The sequence below is a fragment of the Leptosomus discolor genome, chromosome 20 (genome assembly GCF_034619465.1).
Source record: "Leptosomus discolor isolate bLepDis1 chromosome 20, bLepDis1.hap2, whole genome shotgun sequence".
In the NCBI taxonomy this organism is placed as follows: domain Eukaryota; kingdom Metazoa; phylum Chordata; class Aves; order Leptosomiformes; family Leptosomidae; genus Leptosomus; species Leptosomus discolor.
The window spans coordinates 9,850,287-9,874,771 of NC_141410.1; the positions used below are offsets into that span (position 1 = coordinate 9,850,287).

General features: G+C 46.5%; 1 protein-coding gene across 2 annotated transcripts; it reads right to left on the bottom strand.

Moving 5' to 3' along the window:
* Window positions 1-27: 27 nt before the first annotated feature.
* Window positions 28-23,811, bottom strand: PANK4 (pantothenate kinase 4 (inactive)). 2 transcript variants are annotated; one of them, XM_086476277.1, is made up of 19 exons: window positions 23,658-23,811; window positions 20,221-20,303; window positions 19,182-19,390; window positions 16,882-17,065; window positions 16,245-16,337; window positions 14,595-14,748; window positions 13,460-13,641; window positions 11,862-11,943; window positions 10,581-10,681; window positions 8,712-8,867; window positions 7,660-7,772; window positions 7,063-7,150; window positions 4,991-5,142; window positions 4,150-4,205; window positions 3,514-3,563; window positions 2,093-2,200; window positions 1,590-1,690; window positions 1,029-1,097; window positions 28-445 (listed from the first exon to the last, which is right to left on the bottom strand). In XM_086476277.1, exons 1-19 carry the CDS (start codon window positions 23,809-23,811, stop codon window positions 232-234), a joined length of 2,349 nt encoding a protein of 782 aa, XP_086332403.1. In that variant the 3' UTR covers window positions 28-231. The 2 variants fall into 2 exon arrangements, with proteins under 2 accessions (XP_086332403.1, XP_086332404.1); XM_086476278.1 differs by having other exon boundaries at window positions 2,093-2,197; window positions 23,658-23,784.
* Window positions 23,812-24,485: the final 674 nt, after the last annotated feature.

The window sequence follows — 24,485 nt, forward strand, 5'->3', positions numbered from 1 at the left end:
AATAAACACTTACCAAAATAAACAATGAGTGATATACATATATATATTTGAGTGTGTATACTATAGAGTGAATCATATTGTTGCTTTTTAAGTCACAAAAGCACAATATAAATACGGAATTTCCTGTGAACTCTTTTCCCTGTTGTAATAAAAATACATTCTTTACAGTTAAAGTAAAACTAGTGCAAGTCCATTCCGCTGCTCCTCTTCTCCCCGCTGGCCCGATCCACATCATTTACACGGCACTTCATACTTAAAAATGACACTGAAAATCTTCCCTCCGAGGCGATCGGCAAGCCAGGAGTTTTTGATAACGGCAAGCTTGAGGCTCTCGCACTTCAAAGCCGCGTAGTAATTGGTGTGGATGGCACGGCCCATGCCTTCGATGATAACCAAGTCTGTCTTCCGCTCTCTGACCAGCACGGCCAGACCTTTATCCAGACGGCTGAAAGGAGAGGGCTGGCTTAGAAACAGTCACCCTTACACAGGCTACAACGGAAAGACAGGCGGGTCTAAGGGCTTTACCATTTACACAAAATGGGGTGGGATTTGGACTTGAGGTGGAATTACCGAGGCTGATAAACAGGAACACTTCAAAGGGAAGGAAACGAGATTGAAATGTAGTTTTCAAAGCTTCGCTAAATGCCTGCAGAAGGGGGATTTCCCGGAAAACACAGGTAAGTTCTGTCTCCAGCGGAGAAACTAATTAAATAGGTTAATGACATGAAATGCTTCTTATAGGCAAGAGCATTTCTTGGTCACGTGCAGGGTTTGACATCATCCACGACCACGCTGCTCCTGGAACTCGCCCTGTGTCCCTGCGGAACACAAACACGACACGGGCGAAGTCCCACAACTAGTAAGGCTCGATTGAGCTTACAAGTCTGTAAATCCAGACTGAGCAGCGCTTAATGGTTGTGTGGAAGCGATTCCTGTCAGGAAAGGTGGCTGAGACGCCCCAGGGCTGAGCCTTGGAACCCCCTGCAGCTGAGGGAGACCCCTAACGGGTGGGTACTTTGCCAACGTACCTGAGATCTAGACACGGAGAACTCGAACCTGTCTGAACCAGCAGCAGCTTCTCTTCCCTCAGTGCAGACCTTGAGTGAAAAGAAAGACAGAACCGCTGAGCAGCCCCATGAACAGGGTCAGGCAAACCTGGCAGGAAGGCGGGTGACACCCAACAGCAAAGGCTTCCTGGCCAAGGCTGCCTTTCCTGCTGGGACTTCACCGGGAAAGACGGTGTTTCCTGGAGCAAAGGGCTGATTTAGTCACCTCCATATCCTCTACTGGGGATACGGCACGTGTGAAATACTTGTATTTTCCTCTATTCTTTTTAACATAGAACGTTTACATTTTAGTAGCTTGAGTGCTTATCAGGGAAGACGCAGCCAGGAAATACAATTACGGATGTTCGAGAAAGATCCGATTTCTAAATTTTTCACCTTGGTGAGGGTGCCTTAGCTCACTTCCAGGTTGCAGATTTCAGACACGAACACACGCAGTTAAACACGAACAAAGTACGTTCCACAGCCCTCGCTTTTTCCTCCTACGTCTCATAGGACACACACCGAAGGCCGTTACGTGCTTACTGAATAACGGGATCCATTGCCGCGATCCGCTCGGTGACGATCAGGGATTCACTGTAGGTGACATCATTTAGGGCAGGGCCAGAGTTACAAGCCAGTATAACCTGAGGTAAAGAGGTCAGAAGAGTTCACCAATTAACCCAGGCCACATACGGCATCAGAGCTGCCTGTCTGGTTAAAACCACCCCTGCCTTGTTTTACCGAAGAGGAGAAGCGAAGAGGAAGGCTGAGGCCTCCTTCTCCCTCAGTGAACCAGCTACTTCAGGACTTTTGACAAAGCAGCCCCTCCCTCAGCAGCCTTAGGGCTGACAGAGCCTCGCTTTGCTTTGCTCTGCTGCCTTTTGCAGAATGCTTAAAGTTACGGCTGTGGCGTTCCGGGGCGGTGGATTATTCCCAGTTCAGGTGTCAGGAGCCAGACTGGTGTACTGCTGGCAGGCCGTTAACAAACCTTTCACCGACTACCAAAGCTCCATTATGTGGTGAATTCAAAAATGAAAACCACTTACCTCTGTCCCTCTAGAAAGGAGCTCTCTGACAAAAGGGAAGACTCCTAAAATTATGTCTATTCCACTGTTATCTGCGAAAATTAAGGCACATTTATGAGGAGGACCCTCCTGTAAGAGAAAACCAATGCATTCAGGACTGAGATCACCATTCCTGTCAGTGAAGAGTTTGTGTTATTTAGAACCACTTCCCCTAAGACCCCACATTTTATACCCTTAGACTGGCAGTTTTGGTTATCTAGCAGCAGCATCACCTACCCTCGCTCTTAGGAGAAATCCACCTCCCTAGCGCTGTCTTTGCCCCGGTATTTAAAACAGCCTTTTTAGTTACTTTGCTTTGTTCGGGAGAGGTCTTTCAAACTCCACTAGTGCAACCTGCATCAGTCAGAGACGCCTGAGCAGCTGGGCCTGGGCTCCTGCGGCTGGCGGCGCGACCGTGGCCGCCTTTTGTCAGGGCTTTGGCAGCTGGAGAACGCGGAGCCCTGGAGCAGAGGCAGCAGCGTGGGCAGCTGCCTCCGGGAACGCGTTGGCGAGCAGGGTGACCTACCTCGGTGGCTGTTTTAAGCTAGCATGCGGTAGGGCGAACAGGATTCCCTTCTGCCAGGAAAGGGCAGGATGGACTGCTGGGGGCAGTGACAGCCTAAAATGAAAAGATATTTCCTACTCTCCATTAACCTTTTAACTCGTTCTAAATCTGATGTTAGGAAACTTAGTTCACTCCAGTTCATACCAGCAGAATTTTGACAGTGAACAATGCTTAACTCCTCGTAAAGAGTTGTCAGGACGGTGCCTGAGGGTCCTTAATTATCAGTTACACACGATCAGGTGATTCTCCTGTCTGAAGGGGTAACACGTAATGACTTGCAACAGGCTGCTCCTACCAAACCTTTTGGGCATCGTTTCCAACATAGAGGCTTACACAAAGAAAGAAAAGCTTTTCAATTAGCCTTAATTAAATAGTAATAGAGATCACAGGGGGCAACAAGCGCTTTGCTACTTGATAACTTAATTGCTTTCAGCAAGCTCCTAAATTAACACCACTTGAAGTTGGCCACTCGGAGGAACAATCCAAACGTTACACTTAGACCCAAGTTTTCAAAATTAGGGTCTAGTTGTGTGGAGGTAAATGCCCTTATAAGGCAGGGACACCCAACATCACCATGATGCTCTGAAAGCATCGGGGTTCTAAATGCTGCAGTTTCTGGAGGAATTCAGCGAGGAAGCCTGGTAAGTGATGACGTGTCAGCCTAATTCCTTTTATTCCTTTCTTTGTGGTAAGGCTGCTGAAGCACTGGTACTGCTGTTACCAGAACTTATTTTGAGTTGTTTGAACTGAGTTCTGTTAAATAACCAAGGTTAATAAGGTGGGTTTATGATTAATGTATTTAATAGCTCACTGGTTGGTAACAATCGCGGGGTCGTACCTTCAGCCGCTCTAGCCACTGACTGTAGGAATCTTCTAACCAGGGACGTTCTGTTACAGACAAAACCACGTTAGCATTTCTTTCAGGCAAGCAGCAATTTCGTACTCTATGAGAAGCAGGAGGTGTCTTTACAGGTGCTTAAGCATTAAAGCATTCGAGCTCAGGTTCTGAATGTTAAAGGTGCAGATTCAAAGGGTTCCTGAGCTCTTAATTGTGGCGACAGCTCAATTAGAGCAGTCTTGAGCTGGAATTTTCAGACTAAAGCCAGGCAGCCATGCAAGCTGGCTCCCGTAACGAGCCACCCTGGGCTGGACGGTGCCGTACCCAGGACACCACCCCCTCGACAGCGTTAGCACAGATATGAAGAACAGCACGGGCAAGACATTCTCGATATCTGGGCGGCTAAGACTTGTGTCCAAGGAGAGGGGTTTTCAGGTTTCAGTTCCTTTGGAGCACAAACAGACAACGTTCCACCACAGCTCTGCAGCCTGCACTTCAGATAACCCTAGCGACCCCTGCTCGTGATTTCCCATCAGCTGGGCAGCAGAACCGCCGCAAGAAACACGCTCACGCTCTCCTCCCCTCTCAGATTAACACACTATCCAGTTCCAACCACCACCACGGAACTCCCTATACCTTGTAGTTTTGACTTGGCTTCTTCAAATCCAAACTGGGGCTCAGATTCCAGAACGCTGTATCAGAAGAGAAACAAAGGGCACAGAGTTAAGAAACTCCCATCTCACACCACTGTAACTCAAACATTCCTTTAGCAGGTGGTCACAATTTTACTGCACTGGGTACAACGGGGAGTGGGGGCGGGTCCAATGACCGAGAAACAGACACTTGGTGCTTACGTTAAAAACAAAAGGCTCAGGTGTACGTTAAATTAGAGCTCTTATGCTCAGAGAAGAGCTTCAGCCGCGCGCAAATGTTTGCAGGCACTAGACTACAGGCAAAAAGGAGACCGTTTGGTCTGCAGACCACCACAAAATGTAGTCACGAGGTAAAATATCTGCGTGGCAACACAGTGCTTTACAGAGTCTAATCTGGAGATGGGGCTACAAAAGTTTTTTTTAAAAGTTGTACCTGTGTGGGGGGAAAAAAGGAATTAAAATAACCAGATACAGGACACGGACTGCGACAGCTGGACCACCGGAGGCCGCAGGAAGGCAGCGCAGCGCAGCACACCCCCCCAGCAGCGCTAACAACAATGCTGCAAGCCAAGCGGCCAGGCTGGGAGATGAAACGCTCTGTCACTTCATCCAAACACTCACAGCGACAGCTCTGCCAGGCTGAAGGGCGGAGCTGTACCTTCCCGCACCACCGCGATGCTGGTGAACGAACCACCAACACTCGCTCAGGGGGAAACACGAACTACAGTTAGAGCGGGGCGTTCCAGGGTTGGTTTTAAAAAAAAAAAAGAACAATTGGGAATTCTGTAACTTATAAGGGTGCTTTTAAAACGTTTAACACCTACTCTGAGACTGCTTTTGCTCCCCAGTCAAAGACATTCCCCGCAAGAAGTCCTTTCACCAGAGCAAACTGCCTCTCCTCCCAGCCTAATGAATCCAAAGATTCGATTACGCTTTGAAAACATTTTAAGGCTATGCCATTTTCTTTCTGCTTTACCTGTAAGAAAGACACGAAACATTGGATTTATAGACAAAAATTTCTTACCCCTCACTGGTTGTCTCAGTCCCAAGACCACGTTCAAGCATTCTCCTCTACGTTCATGGCCTCTAATGGACCAACAAGTGACCGTTATCAGCATGCTTAGTATCAACAACAAAAAAGTTTCCTGGGATTCTAACAGAAAGCTTCATTAGTGCTAGGGTACGATCTGCAGCCCAAGAATTACTTTTCTTAGTCAGAGGTGCAACAGATCTTGAGCAGACTGGGGAGTGGACACTAATTGTAACTTGCAGCAGTAAAATGATCCGTCGGGGCCAGGTAATCCCCAGGAGAAGGTTGGCCACCAGCAGCTTTACGAAAACTGGAGAAGGTTCTTTTGAGTTTCGCATCAAGAGTTCCAGCATCCCAGATGCTTACAAGCTCTTGGATTTTTTTTCTCTGCTTCCATCTCCAGTGAGACCAGTGTTACACAGCTGCTTCTCTTAAAAAATTCAGCAGTGATACCAGGTACCACCTTTACATCAAGACCTTTTCTCGGCAGTATCTTGTCTGAATTACCAAAAAGCAGACGCAAGTCAAAGCCGCCTCATGTATTTTTTACCTCTTTCTTAGAGTGACTGTAAGGCCTGACAGCACAGCTAGGGAGAACCTTCCGTGTCTTTTGCAGAAATACATCAACAGTCAGAAAAAAGTGTCTAACCAGCCACGGGCACTGCTGGGGTTTGTACGTCCACCCAGACAGGTGGGGAGGCTCAGACCTACGGAAAGTTGTTTTTGAGAAACACCAACCTCCCATGTCCTCTCCCCGCACCGTATTGTGTTGCAGAATAAAATACAAAGAGTAAATGGCTGCACGAGGCCACAAATACTTTTAGGGGCTAGAGGTCACGCTCCAACCCAACTCTGCTGAGTATCTCAAAATTTACTAATCAAAAATTAGTGATCAATTTACTTTACAGCACAGCAGTAAATGAATCCAGAGACAACATGTAGGAAAGGAGCACAGTTTGGTTTAAGGACAGATTGCCTCAGGAAGTAAGGGAATATGTGAAGGTTTAGGGGTTTTTTTTCAGGCCTTTTTTGGACACGATGAGGTGGGGCAGGACAACCATCTGTTTATGAACACCCCCCCCCCCCTTCCTGTGCTTTCCTTTGGGGGGGGTTGGGGAGAGAAAAGAAAACACACTTGAAGGGAGTTAAAGGAACACAGAAACGTGAGTTCACAGCACTGGTGACTTCTGCACGGAGCTGTGAGATCGTTAACTGCGCTACGAGATAACGAGGCCGGGCATCTCGTACAACTGCCTGCAAGTTACGTGTTTACTGGCAAGTACTTACACAGCTACGGATAGCTTTAAATCTGAGAGCGTTTCCACACCATGGGAAGAGTTATGAGAACGAGGAGAGAAAAAAAGAGGAAAAATTCCTGAAGTCTGCCAGAGTGCAGTAGTAGCCCGAGTATAAAGGGGAACAACCTGACTGTCCTCAGACCTGAAGGGCCCAGGTCACTGGTGAGGTTCCCCACGCTCAGCAGCGCAGGCTTCTCCGTGCGGCCTCCTCCGCCGCGAGCCGGAGGAAACCCCTCTGCGCCGCAGGAGCAAGTTCCAACGGGATCTGGTGACGGACACCAGGCACTCGCTCGTCAGGAACAGGGCTGACCCCGCCAGAAGTACGAGACAACGGGCGCTGGCGATAGTTGTGGTTAACGCTGCCCTCGCCACGAGCACGTTGGGGGCCAGAGGCTTTACACCCCGTCACCCACTGCCGCTCCTCCTCAGTGACAACCACCACCTGGCTAAAACTGCTGCAGGCAGCCAGGTAGTTATAACCTCTCCCCTAAAGCCATGACTTATACAGAGTATGGAAAAAAGTCTTGAACTTACATGTTGTCCGCCCTGCAAAGCAAGAACAACTTACCTTTGAATAGGGATCCGGAAAATTGAACTCGTTTAAACAGTGTTCCCTTGTATCCAAAAGACTTCTAACTGTTAAGGTACCATATGCACTTTGAAAAGGGAGAAGGGGGGGAAAAAAGAGATCAACTACTTCAAACAGAAAAAAGTTACTTTCTCCTCTGTTTCCTCCACAAGTCACAGCACATCACACAAGCGTTTAGGCTCAAAGTCTTTACGTGCCACATGCGCTAAACACTGTCTCCAAGTGGTAAATCTACTCTACAGGTTATTTAAACACAGAGGGGAAAATGTTCAGAGCAAAGCTAGATACTTGAATGAACAGGCTACCGTTTTTTAACAACCATGTGACAATATTTAATAAGACATTTTCTGCCGAGATACGATTTTTCTGCCAAATTCCAATCTACGAGATCCAAAAGTCCTGTGCAGAGGACCTGACGTTCGGCACGTCAACTTGCTATAGCCCTCAGCTTACTCGGCTCTGCTTCGTAACCTCATTAGCTCCTATTTAGCTTTTGGTTCGTTTTTAGTCAGCTTGTAATTTGCTCTGGTCAACAGAAGCAGCAAGTGATGAAAAAGGGAAACCAAAGACACTTACAAAGGCTGCTGCCTGAGTGTCTGGAGCTTATTCCAGTATTTCTGCCGGAACTTCTCAGCTCTCTCCAGTGCATCGACAGAGTCTGGCTGACTGGCTGCAGCACGCTTTGCCACCTGTAGAGAAACGAGGCAAGACTGAAGTGACCAAATGAAATCTTCCTCGTGTAACTGATCCGAAGTTCAGTCTGAAAAGTAACCCCTCCATCTGCTATACTGTTCAGTGCCTGCATACCATCTAGTCCCTCCCACACAGGATCTTCCAGCTTTCCTTTACCCCAACCACCAAAGAATAATTTTAAATACCTCCTTTCTTCCCAAAATATTTCAAGTTTATTTTCAAGACTCTACTTTAGAAATGAAACGCAAGTTCTAACTACTTATAGGAGGAAAAAAAAAACCAACAAATGCACGCACACGGCAAAACAGGCAGAAATTTAACAGCCCACATCAACCCCTTGTGTTCTTCTCTTCTTTACTGCAGTGAGGTCAAGTCAGCCTGTTGCCCTTGTGTTTTTCCCAGCCCTTTTCCTCCTGACACACACTCGTCAGGTTTCTGATTCGGATGTGCTTACAAAGCACACACAGCTCTTGGGCACTAGCATGCACTGACTGAATTGGTTTCACAGTGCAGGAAAAACAACTCCTGTCCGATTAAACCATGCTCTTTGAACGCAAAAGGGGCTCTAAGTCAGCAGGACTGCTCCCTGAGCAACAACAACGACGTGTCTTTGGCTTTTGCCCTTTCGTCCTTCGATGGTACAACCATCCTGCTCGCCAGCTCTCTATAAAGGGGTGGTCAGGGCCACTGAAGAGAGAAGATGCTTTAGAAAACACCTTAAAAAAAAAAAAAAAAAAAAAGCACCACAGGAAATGAATACTTCTGCCCTTCCTTAGGAGATTGGGACAAAATCAGATGCCTCTGTTAACCAGGGAGGGAGGAACCGTGCTTACACACAACAGGTGTATTTTGCAGGGTAAACACCTTGGTCCACAGCAGATTTATTTGCTAAATGTTCGCGTCATTCGTACATCGGACTGGTTTGTGACATTTACCCCATCCAGCGCCTCCTCAAAGCAGGTGAGCCAGTATTTTCTGGCCATGGCATCATCTGTGAGGTCCACGGTGTCTGGAATATAGGTTGATGGGTCTTTCAGCAGCGGTAGGTTAACAAGCGGTCTCTCCAACCTATCCATTTCGAGCATGTCGAACTGGGTGTGAAATGAGAGAGACTCATCAGAACTGGCTCAGAAACCGATTCCTAACAAATTAAACGAGTACAAGGGCGACAGGAGTCCACCCACAGTTAGGACTGACACATTGGCAGACAACTGTACTGGAGTGTATGTCATTGTAAATAACCCACTCCCCTGCATGGATTATCCATCCGTGCCCACCCTGGGGATAGAGACTATCAAGTCCCCTGTTGAAAACTTACTACAGGCCTTCTATTTCATTCCTTCCCTTCCCCTCCCGCCCAGCACTGCCAAACCTGCTGGGCTGTCGGGTTCAAAGACAGGAGCACAAATTGCCGAGCGCAGGCTTATTTGTGAAGGAACGCTGCTGCGCTGCTTCGCAACCTCCTTTTACAGTCCCGATCAAGTCTCCAAAACTTTTCCTTACGCCGCGTGAAAACAATGCTTGGCATCAAATTTGTAAGGATAGAGTTTAAATTAACGTGAAGTACGCGTAGTCAGACGGCTCTGTACAGAAACTGCACCTCATTTCTTGTGTCTTAACCCTGGGCACGTTTATCTTTTTACTTTATACAAGTATCTACTCACATGGCATGTGCAAACCTGCACGGTTCAGACTAAGTGAAGGTTAAAGCCCACGGTGTAACAAGACTTTGTGCACAGGAACTAAAGTAGTTGGTACAGAACGGTAAGTCTTCTGTATGGATTTCACTACTGAAAAGTGGACATTTCTGAACTAGGACTGTGGCAAAGAGATTTCACTTTAGTGAATGAAGTGAGTGCCAAGCAGTACCAGAATTCAAAATGGAGCTGCTGTGGGCAGTACGTTACAGCTGGTTTGAGACTCCTGTACCACTGCCAGCACGAGAAAAAAATAACCTTTTCACGGATTACAGGGCTGACAAACAACAAGAGATGATTACATCTGCATAAACACTTCTTAAAATGTCGTATATTTTATGATTAAGAAGGATTATGTTACTATTTTCTTGGTCATACTTGTAATCCACGATTTAACTACAATACTTTCAATTATGGCAGAGCTTAAAAACAGATACATTTTTTACATGTAGGCACAGCCCACAAAACCCATCATCTGCAGCTCATATGAAGGCTCGGTCTGGGAAACAGCTCTGTAAGAGCTCTGCAACTCGCCTTCAGGCCTAAAAAAAGCCGAGGAAGCAGCAGAAAACCACTAACCAAAGCCAACAGCTCCCCCCTGCACCCTATAGCAAGTGTGGGAAACTAATTCCTGAAAACTGGGAGGAGATAAATCAATGGAGGAGGAAATTTCAAAAAAACTCTACACGAAAAACCCTGACGTGCTCTTCTGGCCTATTACATATTTCTCTTCTCATAGGAAGTAAATAAATGCTGCTTAAAGACAGTGGAACATCAGATTCAAAATTCTGAAGCACAATCTTCCAGCTGTAGCAAAGCCCAGCTACTTCAGAGAAAGGGCAAGAGATGAACGTTCCCCCTCCCCTGCTTTGGCGAAGGAGAACAAGACAAAGCAGCAGCCACGAGCTGGTTTTATGAGCCGTTACATCAAACCACCACACAAGACACAGGACAACATCACGCATGACACAAGAGACCGTATTAGTCGCTTCTTTTGGTAAGCAGGAGCCCCAGGGGCAAGAAGTAACTCGCTTGACAATGATCACCTCTTTCCAAGTCACCATCACTAACAGAAGGGACTTATTTCTAGAAAAGACAACCACATACTGTACCACTCCTCGTTCTCTGCATAGGGTAAACGTCAGGTGATGTGCTCATAAGACCAGAACTCCCAGCATAATTCTCTCCCCAGCTATACTGATTTGGATCTAGAAAAGAGAAAGACAGAGACACACATAATCTGAAAATAAAACTGAAAAAACTCCCGTGAGCGAGTCTAGAGTTCGCATCCCTTCGGAGAGGCTGCTTCCCTACCAAAGCCATCTTCCCTTGTCTTTATAAGCAAACGTAATTTTCCCCTCTAACCCCCAAAAGAAACGTTTCAACCGCTCCGTGAACTACCTAGCTCTAAAAAGCTTCACCCTGAATGAGACACAAAACAATTACAGTTCTAAAATCATTCTTTTTTCTAACCCTCTTTCCTTGTCATCAGGGGGAATTAACTTTCCTATTATAGGAATTACATTATATTATAGGAATTAACATTCCTATAACCAGCATGCCTTCAAAGCACTGTCACTGATCACGGAGACAATTTCTAGATCTGTTATTAACAAAATATAATTACAAAACTCTCAAAGCACAAACTAAAGTTACTTCTAGGACTTTTTTTTATTTATTTATTTGAGAAGTAGTTTAATCAAGTTCAGTGGTACAGGACATGCTGCAGAAGCAACATCTTTAATTCCTCAGTAGCTGGCTCCTCGCCCATATCTATAAAATGAGCATGAAAAGAGTTCCACATCCATTTTCTGTGGTATTTTTGATATTTACTACAACTAAGTACCATTAACAACCTCACTATCTATGTGCCATTGTAACTAACAGGCTGACTGGCTTGCTAGTACATCAGCAGGTGAAACAGAAAATAAAACTGGCAGAATTCAACCAAAGCACCCTATACCCAAAGAACGCTGGACAGAGTGTCTCGTCCTTCATCAGGGTCTGTGAGGCTTTTCACTCTGAAATGAACACAGGTTTGAGATGCTGGTCTTCTGTGTTCCGTTAAGTGGACTCAGAAGCTGGCCTCTTAAAGAGGGGACAGTTCTCAGAAACCACGTTTCCCCGCTTCGATTTAGAGTGACGCCTGCTCTTTGCAGAAAAGAGAAGAGCCGAATCCTGCTGGTTTTTCAAAGGTGAGCAGGAAAAACAGCGAGAGATTAAGATGTCCCTGCCAGAATATACAAAACCAAAGCCCAGCATCTGTGTGTGTTAGTGCCAAATGTATTCATTTAGGCAACAACTTACATGCAGCCTCAAGAGAAACTTGGACATTACACTGACATTTCAGAACACAGCATATACAGAACGTAGCAGTGCTGTACTTACTGTCTTGTTCAGCTCCTTTTAAAAATGCCCCAATGGCTCCCAGGTAGCCTTCATGTCTCAGGAACAATGCCTGAACCTCTCCCTGCCACAATATGAAACATTGCAATTGGATGGTCCCTGGTGGCTAATATGTACTTCTTTGTCACTAGTTTTACACTTAAATTTAATAGAAACAACTAGAAGATGGTAATATTCATTTGTGCTACATTCTCACACATTCAGTAACTTTAATGTCGCTTCTGAAACACACCTTCAGGAGGAGCTGCTTACATACATCATCCCACAATTATTAAACAGCTAGGGGAAAAAAAACCAAACCACATGCAGAAGTGGTGTGTGCTCTTAGCCCGCACAACCACAGCAGCAGAGGGAACCAGTGCCTCCACCAGAAAAGACCCCTGCATCATTCCATGAATATTCAACTCCTCTTGCTTGAACAGGCTGCAAATACAAGGTCACCTGATTCCCAGGTCAGCAACGTAAGTGCCACCGTGCGCCCAACGCACCCGAGACACTGCTCGTTACACCTGTATTTCAGTACACTGCTGTTCAACACCACACAGACACAGGCAAGCGCTCCCCCCCCCCCGAAATCCATTAGTTTAACTGTTCATATAACGCACAAACGCCAGGGAGGAGAACACCACCGAGCAGCAGGGTCCCTTGGCTTCCCAGGCAGGGCGGGGTGAGACGCTGCCTTCTCTACAGGGGAAGCGGCTGTGGCTGCAGCAGCGGCTGTCAGAACAGCCAGCACAGCTTGGGTTAAAGATCAGCTACAGTTCACGGCGAGATTTGGATCTGAATCACTGACCAAGCCGTTCTTACCAGAACCTAGAGCTGCAGTTTTGCAATAGTTTTCTTGAAACCCACCACGGTTTTACAGAAAGGGACTGAAATGTTGAAACAAAGGGGGGAAATTAAAAAAAAAAAAAAAGCAGCATCCAGGAGTCTCTGGCCTGAAGCACTGAGATGAGAAGAAAAACTGCATCATCTATTCTATAAAACTGCAAAAGTGCAGGAACTAATTCTACCTGTAACAACCATTAAGTGAGCTTTTGGCCTTGACCATTTCCTAGTGAAAAATCTTCAGTATTTTCCACAGCTTCAAAACCTGCAAAGAACTGCAGCTTGGTTTGTTGTTTGGTTTGGGTTTTTTAATGACAAACAACCACCACCCTCCCCACACTGACGTTAACTGCCACCTATCCCAGCAGAGCAATCCCACACTGCACAGCCTAGGGGGTGAGAAGAAATAGATGCGAGTCAGCAAGAGGAATTGAATAACAATGGTAGCTATCTAAGCAAACAGTGAAAACTCATTACTTGGCAGCTACAAGACAGACTGTCAATCAAAAATTAATAAAGACAGAGAGAGAGGGAGGGAGGGAGAGAGAGAGGGGGGCCAGACAGAACTCCCAGGCATTTCACATTGATTTTACCCCTCCCACAACAGACCTTTATAGCCCTGCCTCACCTACCTAAACAGCAGCCCTCTAAGCTTACTTCACGTGCAAATTCATTTATTAAAGTCTCCCAACAACCTAGAAAGATAACTAAACATGTGACTTTGCTATTAGGAAAATCTCTGTTTTCATTACCTTGGAGAAGAAGTTGATACTGTAGGTTATTGTGCGCATAGTAACAGGGTGACCCCGAATAAAGAATCCTCCAAAATATATTTTATCTAAGTTATGGAGTTTGGCATAGAGGCAGGCGAGTTGGCCAATGTCATTGCTGATCATATGTAGTAAACTTTTTGCCATATCTTCTTTGGAAAATTCTTAAAGGAAAGAAATAGTAAACCAAATTAAACACAGATGGAGAATGCTCAGATGGACTGTACTCTCCTAGCAGACAGCCTACAGCTGGAGAAGAAAAACATACGGAGTTTGACCAGTCTCTTTATGTGTGGAGAAGAAAGGTATGCCCTCCCCGCCATAAAGTATAAAAAAGTACTTCAAACCACAAGGAGTGTGTATTTGACTGAAGGTATAATGAAAAAAACCACTAAGCCAATGTGAAATATTGCTTGAAAGAAACCTGCTTGAAAGGCCAGCAGCAAATGGCAAGAACTCCATTTCTTCTCTCTAGCAGCCATGGATGACGGTTCATCCATCCATCTTGACCCGAGAAGCACTGCAAGCATTTTATTACAATACTGCAAACAAAACTGCAAATTGCCGTCAGTCACTGCCGTAGGTCCTTCGCTGGACCGAGAAAGCCACATGAATTTCCCAGTGGAATGGACTGACGCCGGGCTAACCAGACGGCTATGTCTGTCGTTTGCCCAGGCTCGTGCCACCCCAAACTGACAGTCTGAGTGCCTGCTTGTAAGGCAGGGCTACATAAGGTTTTTAATCAATAAAATATTGTGCAGGCAAAAGACACGGAGGTAAGAAAGGACTGCAGGTTATTTTCCAGCTCTGCTTGTTAGATCATTATAAACATCAGATTCCCAAGGGCCAGAGCTGCATTTCTTCTCCTCAGTTTCAAACAACAGCTCCAGACAACCGGAGCAACTGCAGCAGTGCTCCAAGGCCCCGCTCAGCCCAGCATGCAGCGCGCAGGGAACGGGTAAGGCAAGGTATGTTTATGCTGATGAAGCTGGCAACCAGTTTTCCATCCATTTAAAAGTTGACTGGAAGCTACCACAGGCGGCAAATCCATGCTGTCAGGCAGTAGGAAGTATGAACTGTACAGCAAGTCTTGGGTACATCTTTTATGTGCCAATACCTTTATCTGCTGTAGTAGATTTCCCGAAGCTGCTAGCTATCAGATTTCCACTTAGCCCCAGGGTCTGGTAGGCGCCTCCATACACATCCTTCACCAGCATGTCTACATTTGTGTGCTGTCCCTTTGAAGCCAGTTGCAGCAATTCATCAAATTTCTGAGGACGAGAAGCAGAGTTACTCCAGCTTTCCTGGACAGCCAGAGAACCCTGCCCATAAACCCAGAGTGCTGCAGCATCTTTTCTAAGCAAAAACAGGGGGTTTGGCTTCTCTGAGAATCAACTCTGCCAACAAAAGGGACCTTATTTCTAATTACAAGGACTTATCCAGAGTCCACATCTTATCAGACAGACTGATTGCAAGTGGAGCTCCTCTAATGACGAAAAGCAAAACTGTCCTCTTCAGGTACCTGCAAATAATTGGTTGAATTTCCCCTAAAAACTAGACATGGATCAGCACGTATAAAATAGGCAGAAGCCTCATGCATCTCGTATCTTGGAACGAAGTCAGAAACACAGTAGCTAAGAGCAAACAGAACTATGTCTTCTTGAAGCATAAAAACCCCCCATGTTTAAACCCAAAGACTAAGTCTGCCTTTAGTGTTGCAGAAATGCATTAAGGTCCCTGAAATTAAACTTGCATGCAGCCTGCATTATCCCAACACTCAATTATAAGCCTGTTAACCCTAATTTCTTCTCCTACGAAATCAAAGAGAATTAAGAACAGACGTTGTCATGTTCTAAGATTTCCTTTCTAAAAGCATCAAAGAAAATATTGCAAGCACGGGCCTTCCCTCTGACATTTTCTTATTCGGTGCAGATGTAACTCTAGCTTTTTCTACACCGCTGACATTTAGGGACACCTATTTAAGCCACACGGATCTCTGAGACGGGGGAAAACCAGCATGATTTAAGAGCTGACTTCGGCAGAGCAGTATAAATCAGGCCTTATTCTGGCAGATCACCAAGCTGTGATCTACGTGACGAAACCATAACGTGTAACAAAGAGTCAGAATTCCTCCCCTCTGCTCCCAGACGTTTTGCAGTAATTGGGCGCTCTCTGCTTCGCTTCTGCAGAGAATATTGCAGGAACTAGGCAGGCATTTCGTGTTGAAAAAGAGTACAGAAAATTAACAGGCCAATTTGAGAGGCTATTCTCTGCATCAGTCATTGTTTGTCCTTGTGCACAAAGCCCTTCAGCCCCAAGTAGGATTACTATTTTGCCACCAACAAGCACCTTACCTTTTTTGTCCCTATATTCTACTAGCATCTTTTTGCCTTTAAAGCTTCCTTTTATGCATCAGAAGCGTCGAAAATACGAACACAAGTCAAGGACTCGGCCTCGTTATCTAACAGTCTAGGACCACAAGCACCTAATGGAGAGTATTACAACTGTCCTGAGCATTGCAGAACTGCCTGTTCTGTTCCTGCACAAGGCAGCAATTCTTTGAATAAAAGGTGAAAAACCTCGCAAGAGACAGACAAAAAAATCTTTTAAATCTTCTAGTACGCTGATGTTGGACTCCTGGTTTCTCATGCAAACATTACTTAAAATAATTATTTCTCCCTATTCAAAGAGTTTGGCAATTGGACATTTCAAGCTGCCTCTTAGCATCTCCTTTAATCCCACGCCCCTAAAACTGGCACTACGATACCTTCGTTTTTGTGAGCAGTGCTCCAAGACCCCAGAAGGTTCCACCTCCAATCGAGCTCCCTCCAATCCATTCAAATTTGTCTTCTGTTTCTACCTGTCAACAAAACAAGGCAGATTTGTCTAGAAGGTCCTACGGTAACTATAAACACACCGTCAGGCAGGAGAGCGTAGGGGGCTCTTTGAGCAGTGGAATTAGTGTAGGCAGAACTATTTTAATTGTGTAAATGGTAGGAAGTTCTCCAGAGGAGCATGTTCCACACAGTTACACCACAAGCAGCTTCTGAAATCTTTGTACTCAATTCTTAGCCAATAATCCTAAATATAGACATGAAGTTGGTCCCCTCAACAGTGTACCAAAACAAACAAACATTAAAAATCGCTCTGATCTGACAGCCTTTGCCCTCATCAGTTAACGTAACTTCTCTAAATACCAAATTAGATGTGATTAAAAAGAAACTATTGCAGTGAATGGAAAATTATAATGCTGTAAGAAATGGAAATAAATAAAAAAAAAAAAGTGTTACTTTCTTTCTAAACTTTGTGTTACCCAAGAAGAAACCACTCCAAATCTAAAACAGTAAGATGTTTCAGACCACCTTTATCAAATTCTATAATAAAACATTTTAGCAACCACTCACCTTCACTATAGAAACCCCAGAGCCAATATTCACGAGTAGATAAGGGAAAATATTTGGGTGATTCGTCTGAAATCGGAATTCTGTATCTGAATCCTTCTGGTAGGCAAACACTTCGTGGGGTATGTTCCTTAGCACAAAGTTGCACCCTTTAATTAGGCAGGTCATTACATCTTCTTTATCTACTCTGAGGGGAAGGGGGAGGAAAAAAAGCCCTTTATGTAAATGTCACAGTCTTGTTGATAAGCGAGAATGCGTTTAGAACAGAATTTTTAAAGGCTTCACAAACAGGAGACAGTAACCCACACCAGGTGGCAAAAGTCCAGGTCTCTTAAAACATGAAACCTACACCTACGTGTGTTCTGATGTTCATCTTCCACGTCAGAACACACAGTTTGGCGTTAGTCTGGAGCGACACAGTAACTTTAATACTACACTGATCACGCTGTCATTAAAAATGATCCTGCTCCCCCGTTTGCTTGTTTACCCGGCCTCTTCAGTGCCCCGCTGCTAGCACAAGTGTGCCTGCACCCCTGCAATAAAGGAGGTCAGGAAACTTGTCTGGAAATTAACCTAGCAAAACAATTTCCTAACACAGAGTAATTTTCTATTGCTCTTCCTCTTCTTCTCAATAAAGGAATAGGCCCCCCCAACATTTCAGCACTTGTGACAGCTTAAAGCGACTGTGAGGAGCCTGCTACTGGAATTACCAAACACAGGAAAAAAAAGGACATCTCACAAGAATGACAGGATTCACCACAGTACATATCCTGAGTATGGAGTCGGGGAACACGATACACAATGGAGATAAGATGAATGATGTCGTTAAGTCAGCTAACACTGGCTTCTGTAAACTTCTGCATCTTGTGCACCGTTACTGATTTATGGTGAAGTTCTTAAATGAAATACGCTAAATTCCTTTCAGGCAATACCACACCCCCTGTGGCAAACACACCAACAGAGCACAAATATACATCTCAATTCATACAGAATGCTTTATGTTTGCCTGAAGGCGCTGGTTTTGGGGCCTGTGGACCAATTAAGTCAGTCACGACCAAATAAAAGCCTAAGAAACAAACCAGGTGCACCCCATGAGAAACGAGGGGAACTGCCTCCTTGTCTTGATTAAGGGATAGTTAGTAACAGCCAATCAGGTACGGGTGTAGGCTGGTTTGAAAAAAAGTGAACAGCATCCTACCTATCAGGAGAAGAAAGTAATTTGAAGAAGTAGTATAAAAGCAGATGAACATAGTACCTGAGGCACTGAAGAATGTACTACATAGAATTACAGCATGAGAGGTGCCTTGAAGGTCTCCCGGTAACATCAGGTAAGGTTTCCCATTGGTGTAAATGAATGATATTTTTATCTATACTTACGGCAGCTTTTTAGCATGTGGTGTCTGATAAAGATGTTTGAATATTAAATTTGTGAGGCTGTAAATTCCTAAGAGTGCCCTTCAGTCTCCTGTAAGCCTATCCTTCTGCATGAGGTTTAGGCAGGAGTTATACAGTAAGTTACATCGTACTAATTACTTCTGAGCATGCACAGAAAAATGTTAGAACCTTCTGGAACTCTAACTTGAGAGCCTAGGCAACTACAGAGATAGGCACATCCAGGAGGAAAAGAAGTGTTTGCCAGCAATATTCTGGCTTGTAGTAATAAAGTTGCCTGGTGGATTTCATCCTTAAATTTTAAGTAGAAAGGCTGACACACTCAACCATACCTCACTGCAGTAACTGACCAGAGATGCCCCATTACAATTCTGATTAGTAATGAATTTACTAACTGCTTACCTCTATTTCAAGTATTACTTCACTGTATATACCACTGTGGACTTTGTGTATTTGGGTCTCTGCTCTAGTATGTCCAAAGCACGCTACTGAGAGCTGGGACACAACACTGAAATGCTGAGTTAAGAGGTGAAAAACATTATCACCGTCACGGTGGAGACTAACTTAAAAATGGAGCAGGGGCAAGTTGGATCCTCTGTAGAAAAAAGCTGTGCTAGCACCCTGCTTCCCTCTTTTTACTGGCTCTTTCCTGAACCCCGTGTTCCTGTCTGTTGGCTCCATTCCTGCACCTCTACCGCGTCAGTTAACGACACAACTGTCTCTCTGCAGCTCGTGCTCACTGACAGGTCAGTTCCGCCCGGTCTGACCAAGGTGCACGCACTCGTTCCACCGCTTCACTCTGCAGTGCAGGTGACTTTGGAGGGCAGACGGGCAAAGTGGGAAGCTAGCCTACTAAAATATCACCAAAGAAGAAATACACTCCTATAACTAAGTTTAAAGAGTTCACTTACTTCAACCCCAATTTCTTCTCGATAAGATCTTTGAATTTATAGGCACCACCACCTGTAGCCTTGATGACTTTTGTCTCTGTGTTGACAAGATGGTCTTTGATGAAATCTAGGCAGGTTTCAATATAAGTGTTTTCAAACTTAATGAAGTGAAGTCGCGCTGTAATCTCCTCCTGGACTGATATTTCATACAAAGGTTCATTTTCTATGTCCTTTAAAAGAGAAAAGAATTTCTTACAGACCACTCAAAATCCCTCCTCAAGAAACAAGGTTATATGCTAAAGTACCGAACAATACCCATGCTTCCTTTGCCTTGAAACTGTGTTAATGCTATTAAAACCAGAACAACCCAAGCTACTTTCAAAGAAGAATACAGTCTCAACAGACCTTAATTCTCCTTAAACTGAGAATATAACCAATTCCCCCATGCATTAGACATGCATGAAATATCTCTGAATGAGGAAAGTTAGGTTTACGTGGGTTTTTTACAGAAGCACCATGCTTATCTGAAATAACCATCTCAAACAGTAACTGGCAATAGAAGCACTTCCAAGAAGGTGAGGAATGTAACTGAGTGTGCCTGCGCAGGGGCTGCACGACTCCAGCCCTGCAATCAGCCTCTCGGTGAAGAGAACACAGATGACGTAGCACCATGTGAATTCAGATCTAGAGCTATACTAAGCTCGCAAAGCAAAAATCATTACCAAGCCCATGCTAACGGCATGCAAATATAGCAAAGGGTCATTAAGAGGAGCCACGCGCTCATCTGAGCTGCAGTACAAACACTCGGGGATGGCTTAAGTGTCAGTACATACTACAATGTGTGTTTAAAACAAACATTTTGGCTGTGACAACTTACTTCAGAGTAACAGACGTTACCGAAGGTCACACTTAAACAGTAAGGAAGTTCTAGACAAAGTTTCATGTAGAACAAGTTACTAGCTGGGTTTCAGATGAAATTTGTGTTCTACTCGAAAAGCCAGCCCAGTACTTCACTCTTACGAGTCAATCGCATGCGAGTGATTAACGACACAATCCTCACCTTGCCAGAGTGATCAAAAGATCTCACTCTTGCCACTTTGTGCTGCACGGTTGAATAATAAGCCAACTTGGTTAATGAACCACCTGTTAATAAAAAGATGGCAAGTTATGATTAATGCCTCACCTTAGAGGAAACAACATAACTTATGCTTATGCATGCTTTACCTAAGAGTTCTTGGGTTTTTTGATCTCCTCAGCTAAAGCCAGATATAATTAAGCTAAGTGCATAATGCAGTGAGCCAAAGAGCCCTTGTCTAGAAAGTGACTTGGCACAGTTAACTCCAAATGCACTACTCATGGAAAAAGCTCCACAAGTTGAGCTTATGCCCAACTGATCCGACTGAAGATGAGCAGAAATAAGTGGAAGTTCTCAATTGGCTACACTAGCACCTGTATGGCTGTTATTTACCTTGTTTGAAAACTCTTCACAGAACCCCCCAAATCTGCTGCTTATAAGAGCACTTGATAAGCAGGTTTGCCACAATATTCATGTGGCACACATTGCTCAAATCAGAAAGTGTTTCACCAGGAACACTGAAGTAAATATTCCTAACCTGCTTTCAAGGACAAGCTACACATTCATAGCTGGTTAGAAGATGACACTGTGTGCTGAATAACTAGTCTGCGCGATTGTTCCTGGCTTCGGGGTAAAGAACACTTGGACTGGTGTTCCCCAAGCCTACCAGTTAGCAGCGTTGCCAACAGGCAAACCTGAGCAGACCAGCCTCATCACCCTCTTCTCTTCAGGCCTTGAGCCTGCTTACATCAATAAAACATCCAGCTCTCATCTTGAAAAGGACCTAAACCACTTGCCCTATCTGAGCTGTCTTGGCACGTGACCTGCAAAAGTGGATTTGTGAAGTTAGACTGAACAACTTCACTGATTTTTCCTTAGGACAAAACAGTACCTGCTGGTGCTTCTGATCCCTCTGGTACCTTAATCAAGTAGATGTCTGAGCTTGAAAGCAGGAGGCTGTCAAAGCCTGCTTATTTTTGTTAAGCTTTTAATTTTTTTTTTCCCCCTTCAAAAAGAAAAATGCCTCTTCAACCACTCATCAGTATCAGGATCCGATTAAGGTATTGGTTTGCTTCATAAACCTCTAAGCTGCTTTGGCTGCTGGAGAAAACCCCTTAATTTTAACTCAGCGTAAAACGTACCCTGGGCTGCAGACCATAACCACCCTTATCCGTCCAGAAAGCCAGTTCTAACTTTGCATCCGTGCTCCCGCAGCAGGAGCACAAGGCGGTCAGGTGGCCCATCTCTCTCCGTGCTACAGGCTGAACATGCAGCTGAATTCAAGTCTGCAGGCATTACTTGCCTCTCGCCAAAGATTTGGCATATTACCCGTTTCAGGCAGTTTACCGTGCATCTCATGGAATGTGCTGCGTACAAGACAGGGAGTAATTACGAGCACCTACTGGGTTAAAATTAGAGTCCCAACAGTAAACAGAAATCAATGTTAGATCATAACATAATGGCTAAATTCAACGGCTGTACACTCTGCTGCCTTATAAACAAGTGTAATCAAGAAATGCAGCATGGCCAAGTGACAAATAATCAGCTAGTGCTCATAGCTTTGCCTTCACAACAGTTACTCTCATCTCTTCCATAGTGCTCAAATAAACAGGAGAAGTTCTGCAACCTCTAGGAGAAAAACAGGCAGCTTTCTCCAGCAAAATTTAAGTGAGGTCAACTTAGGAGTGATCACTGACAGACACTGACAGTAACAAAAGCAACAAAGCTTTCCTGACCTCAGATCTTATTTCAGTGTGCTAGCCATTGCTTTAAAGTTTCTGGTAAACAAAATCCAAACTCTGTTCTGCTAGCTCATTGCTTAAAGGTGAGGTTTTTCTTAGCTTTTTTTTTTTTAAAAAAAAAACAACTAAACTTGGTAGCTCTGTGCTAGGAGGAAAAGCTTCCTTCCAAACCCCTAATTAGAGGAATTGCAAAGCTTGTGTTGGAATGTCATACTGCGTGTACAGCACTGATAACCATACAGGTGCATCAGCAATTAATTTATCACCAGATAAATGCTATGTAAAGCTCTGCTTTGTAAGTTCTCCCCTTCCTCTCCCAGTCTTCAAAGACTTAAATCCATTCAGAACACCAGCTGAGACACGGCTTTATAACTAATCCCACAACTCTAATTCCGCTCTGACCCACAGAAAGGACCAATTCCGGCTGTTATTTTAACAGGCATGAAACACGTAGCTTCCGAGGGAGTTAAGTAGACTTGTGACATGACAAGAGTGTATATTAGGGTGCATACACGCTTCCCACTACGCAATAAGTCGATACCACCCAGAGCAGCGCAAACCAGAGGACTAATGGAGGCTGGTACTGGTACCACACGGTACTGTGGCTGAAGAACACTTTTTTTTTTTTTTTTTCCCCCTGGCTTTCTTACTAAATAGTCCCGCTGACCTAGTAATGCAAAACAGAAGCAAAATGAAAATGTGTGAACTGGCATTTTTGGTTTTGCAGCTCTCCCGAGGATGGAGGCTAATCCCCGGACAGGTGAAGCTATTGTTAACCAGCTTAGCTCGGCTGTGTCCCAGCTCGGCCCCCCGCCCCAGCACCGCTCCCTGCCGTGGGGCTCAGGTGTCACTGCGGTGCACGTTGTTCCATCTGTCCCTCCGCGCGGGCTGTTGCACAACCAGCAATGTTGTTCTCGGGCTCGTGCACAGGACGTGGGGGTGTTTCTGGGGGTGGCTGAGGAAACCAGCGCAGCCCCCTACTGCCACAGGCCGCCAGCCGGTGCCAAACCCCCTCCTCTCCGCCCCCGCCCTGCTTTGCCAGGGCGGGCGGGACGGCAGCTCTCCCCAGCCCTCCTTCGTCCTCAGGGTCTGCTTCGGGAGCACGCAGGAGCGCACGGCCAGGTACGGGGGTCGCTCGGGGGGACCCGAAGCGCCGCTCCCCAATCGGGCCTAGGGCAGCCGGCGCCGAGGGGAGGCGCGGCCGCCACCCTCAGGCCCCGCCGCTGGGGTGGGGGGCGGGGGGGGAACGGGCTCCGTTCCCCCTCGGACAGGCCGGGCCCGCTGCCGCCTCTCCCCGCTCCGCCGCCAAGGGCAGCCCCGGGCTGTCCCTAACCCGGTTCCCCCCCACGGCCAGTTACCGGCCGCGCACGGCATGCTGGGGCGCGTAGTGCCCCGCCGCCGCTCCGCCTGGCCGCCGCCGGGCGGCGGGACTCACGTTCCCGTCGGGCCCCGCGCCGCCCCCCCAACCGCCGCGCCTGCCGGTAGCTGTAGTGCGGATCCGGCAACCCGCGCCGGCCCGGGCGCCTCAGGGGACTACATTTCCCGGCGTGCCCCGCGCCGCAGCCCGCCCGCCCCCGGCGAGTCCCCTCAGCGGGCGAGAGCCGCCGCCCGTTCCTCCACCATCGCCTCCCTCCCCGCCGCCACCCCCCCCCCCCCACCCCGCGGCTCCCGCCCGGTTACCGATGTCTATGGCGAAGCGCTTGGCGTTCTCCAGGTTGCGAAAGATTTCGTCGGGCGGGAGCGTGATGCTCTTGTCCAAACTGCCGTGACCGCCGCTACCTCGCCCGCCCCGCTCCGCCATTTTGAACGCGACCCACTCCTCGCCTGGCCTCATCGGCATGCAAATGTATGCGCATACATCTACATACTTAACGAGTCCGGCGCATAAATTATGCGAATGAGGCCGCGCGCTGGCGGGCGCGAGCAGCGGCCGCCGCCAGTCCCGCTCGCGCGCGGGGCCCGAAGCGGCGCGAACGCGAGTGGCGATCGGTGACGGGGGGTGTCACCCGCGGCCCGGGCCGCGCCGAGCGGGACGTGAGAGGCGGAGCTGGGGGGGGAAGGACGATGCCAGAGTGACTCGGGAGGTGACCGAGCCACCGGGAACCGGTTCGGTGGTGTCGGGCGTGGGGATCGCCCGCCCCGCCGGGGAGCCTGAGGGCCTGCGATCCCCTGAGGGCCTGCGATCCCCTGAGAGCTGCGGTGCCCTGAGGGCCTGGGCCGTGCAGGCCGCGAGGGCAGCGCTGCCTTTGGCGTCGCCGGTGCCAACTCACACACACCTATTGAGCAGCCAAACGTGCCTCCTCTTCAGACAAAAAAAAAAAAAAAAAAAAAAAAAGATTTAAATTCCCTGCGTTTCAGGCTGTTTTGTGACTCAGGTGCTGCCACAAGGACGTGAAACATCAAGGTGAAGAGCCTTGGCAAACTTCATCTATGAATCGGAAGTATTTTCTGTGTTTGGGAGTCGGGCGTACGTTTTCCGCAGCTCGCCCTTGATGTGACCTTTCTTGA

Coding starts and splice junctions, on each gene's coding strand:
- PANK4 (XM_086476277.1), bottom strand. CDS start 23,811: ATGAGGCCAGGCGAGGAGTGGGTCGCGTTCAAAATGGCGGAGCGGGGC. Junction 16,338..16,881: donor CTGGGGTTTCTATAGTGAAG/GTGAGTGGTTGC, acceptor TTTTGTTGACAG/GTAGAAACAGAAGACAAATT. Junction 1,691..2,092: donor TCCTTTCTAGAGGGACAGAG/GTAAGTGGTTTT, acceptor TCTTTACCTCAG/GTTATACTGGCTTGTAACTC.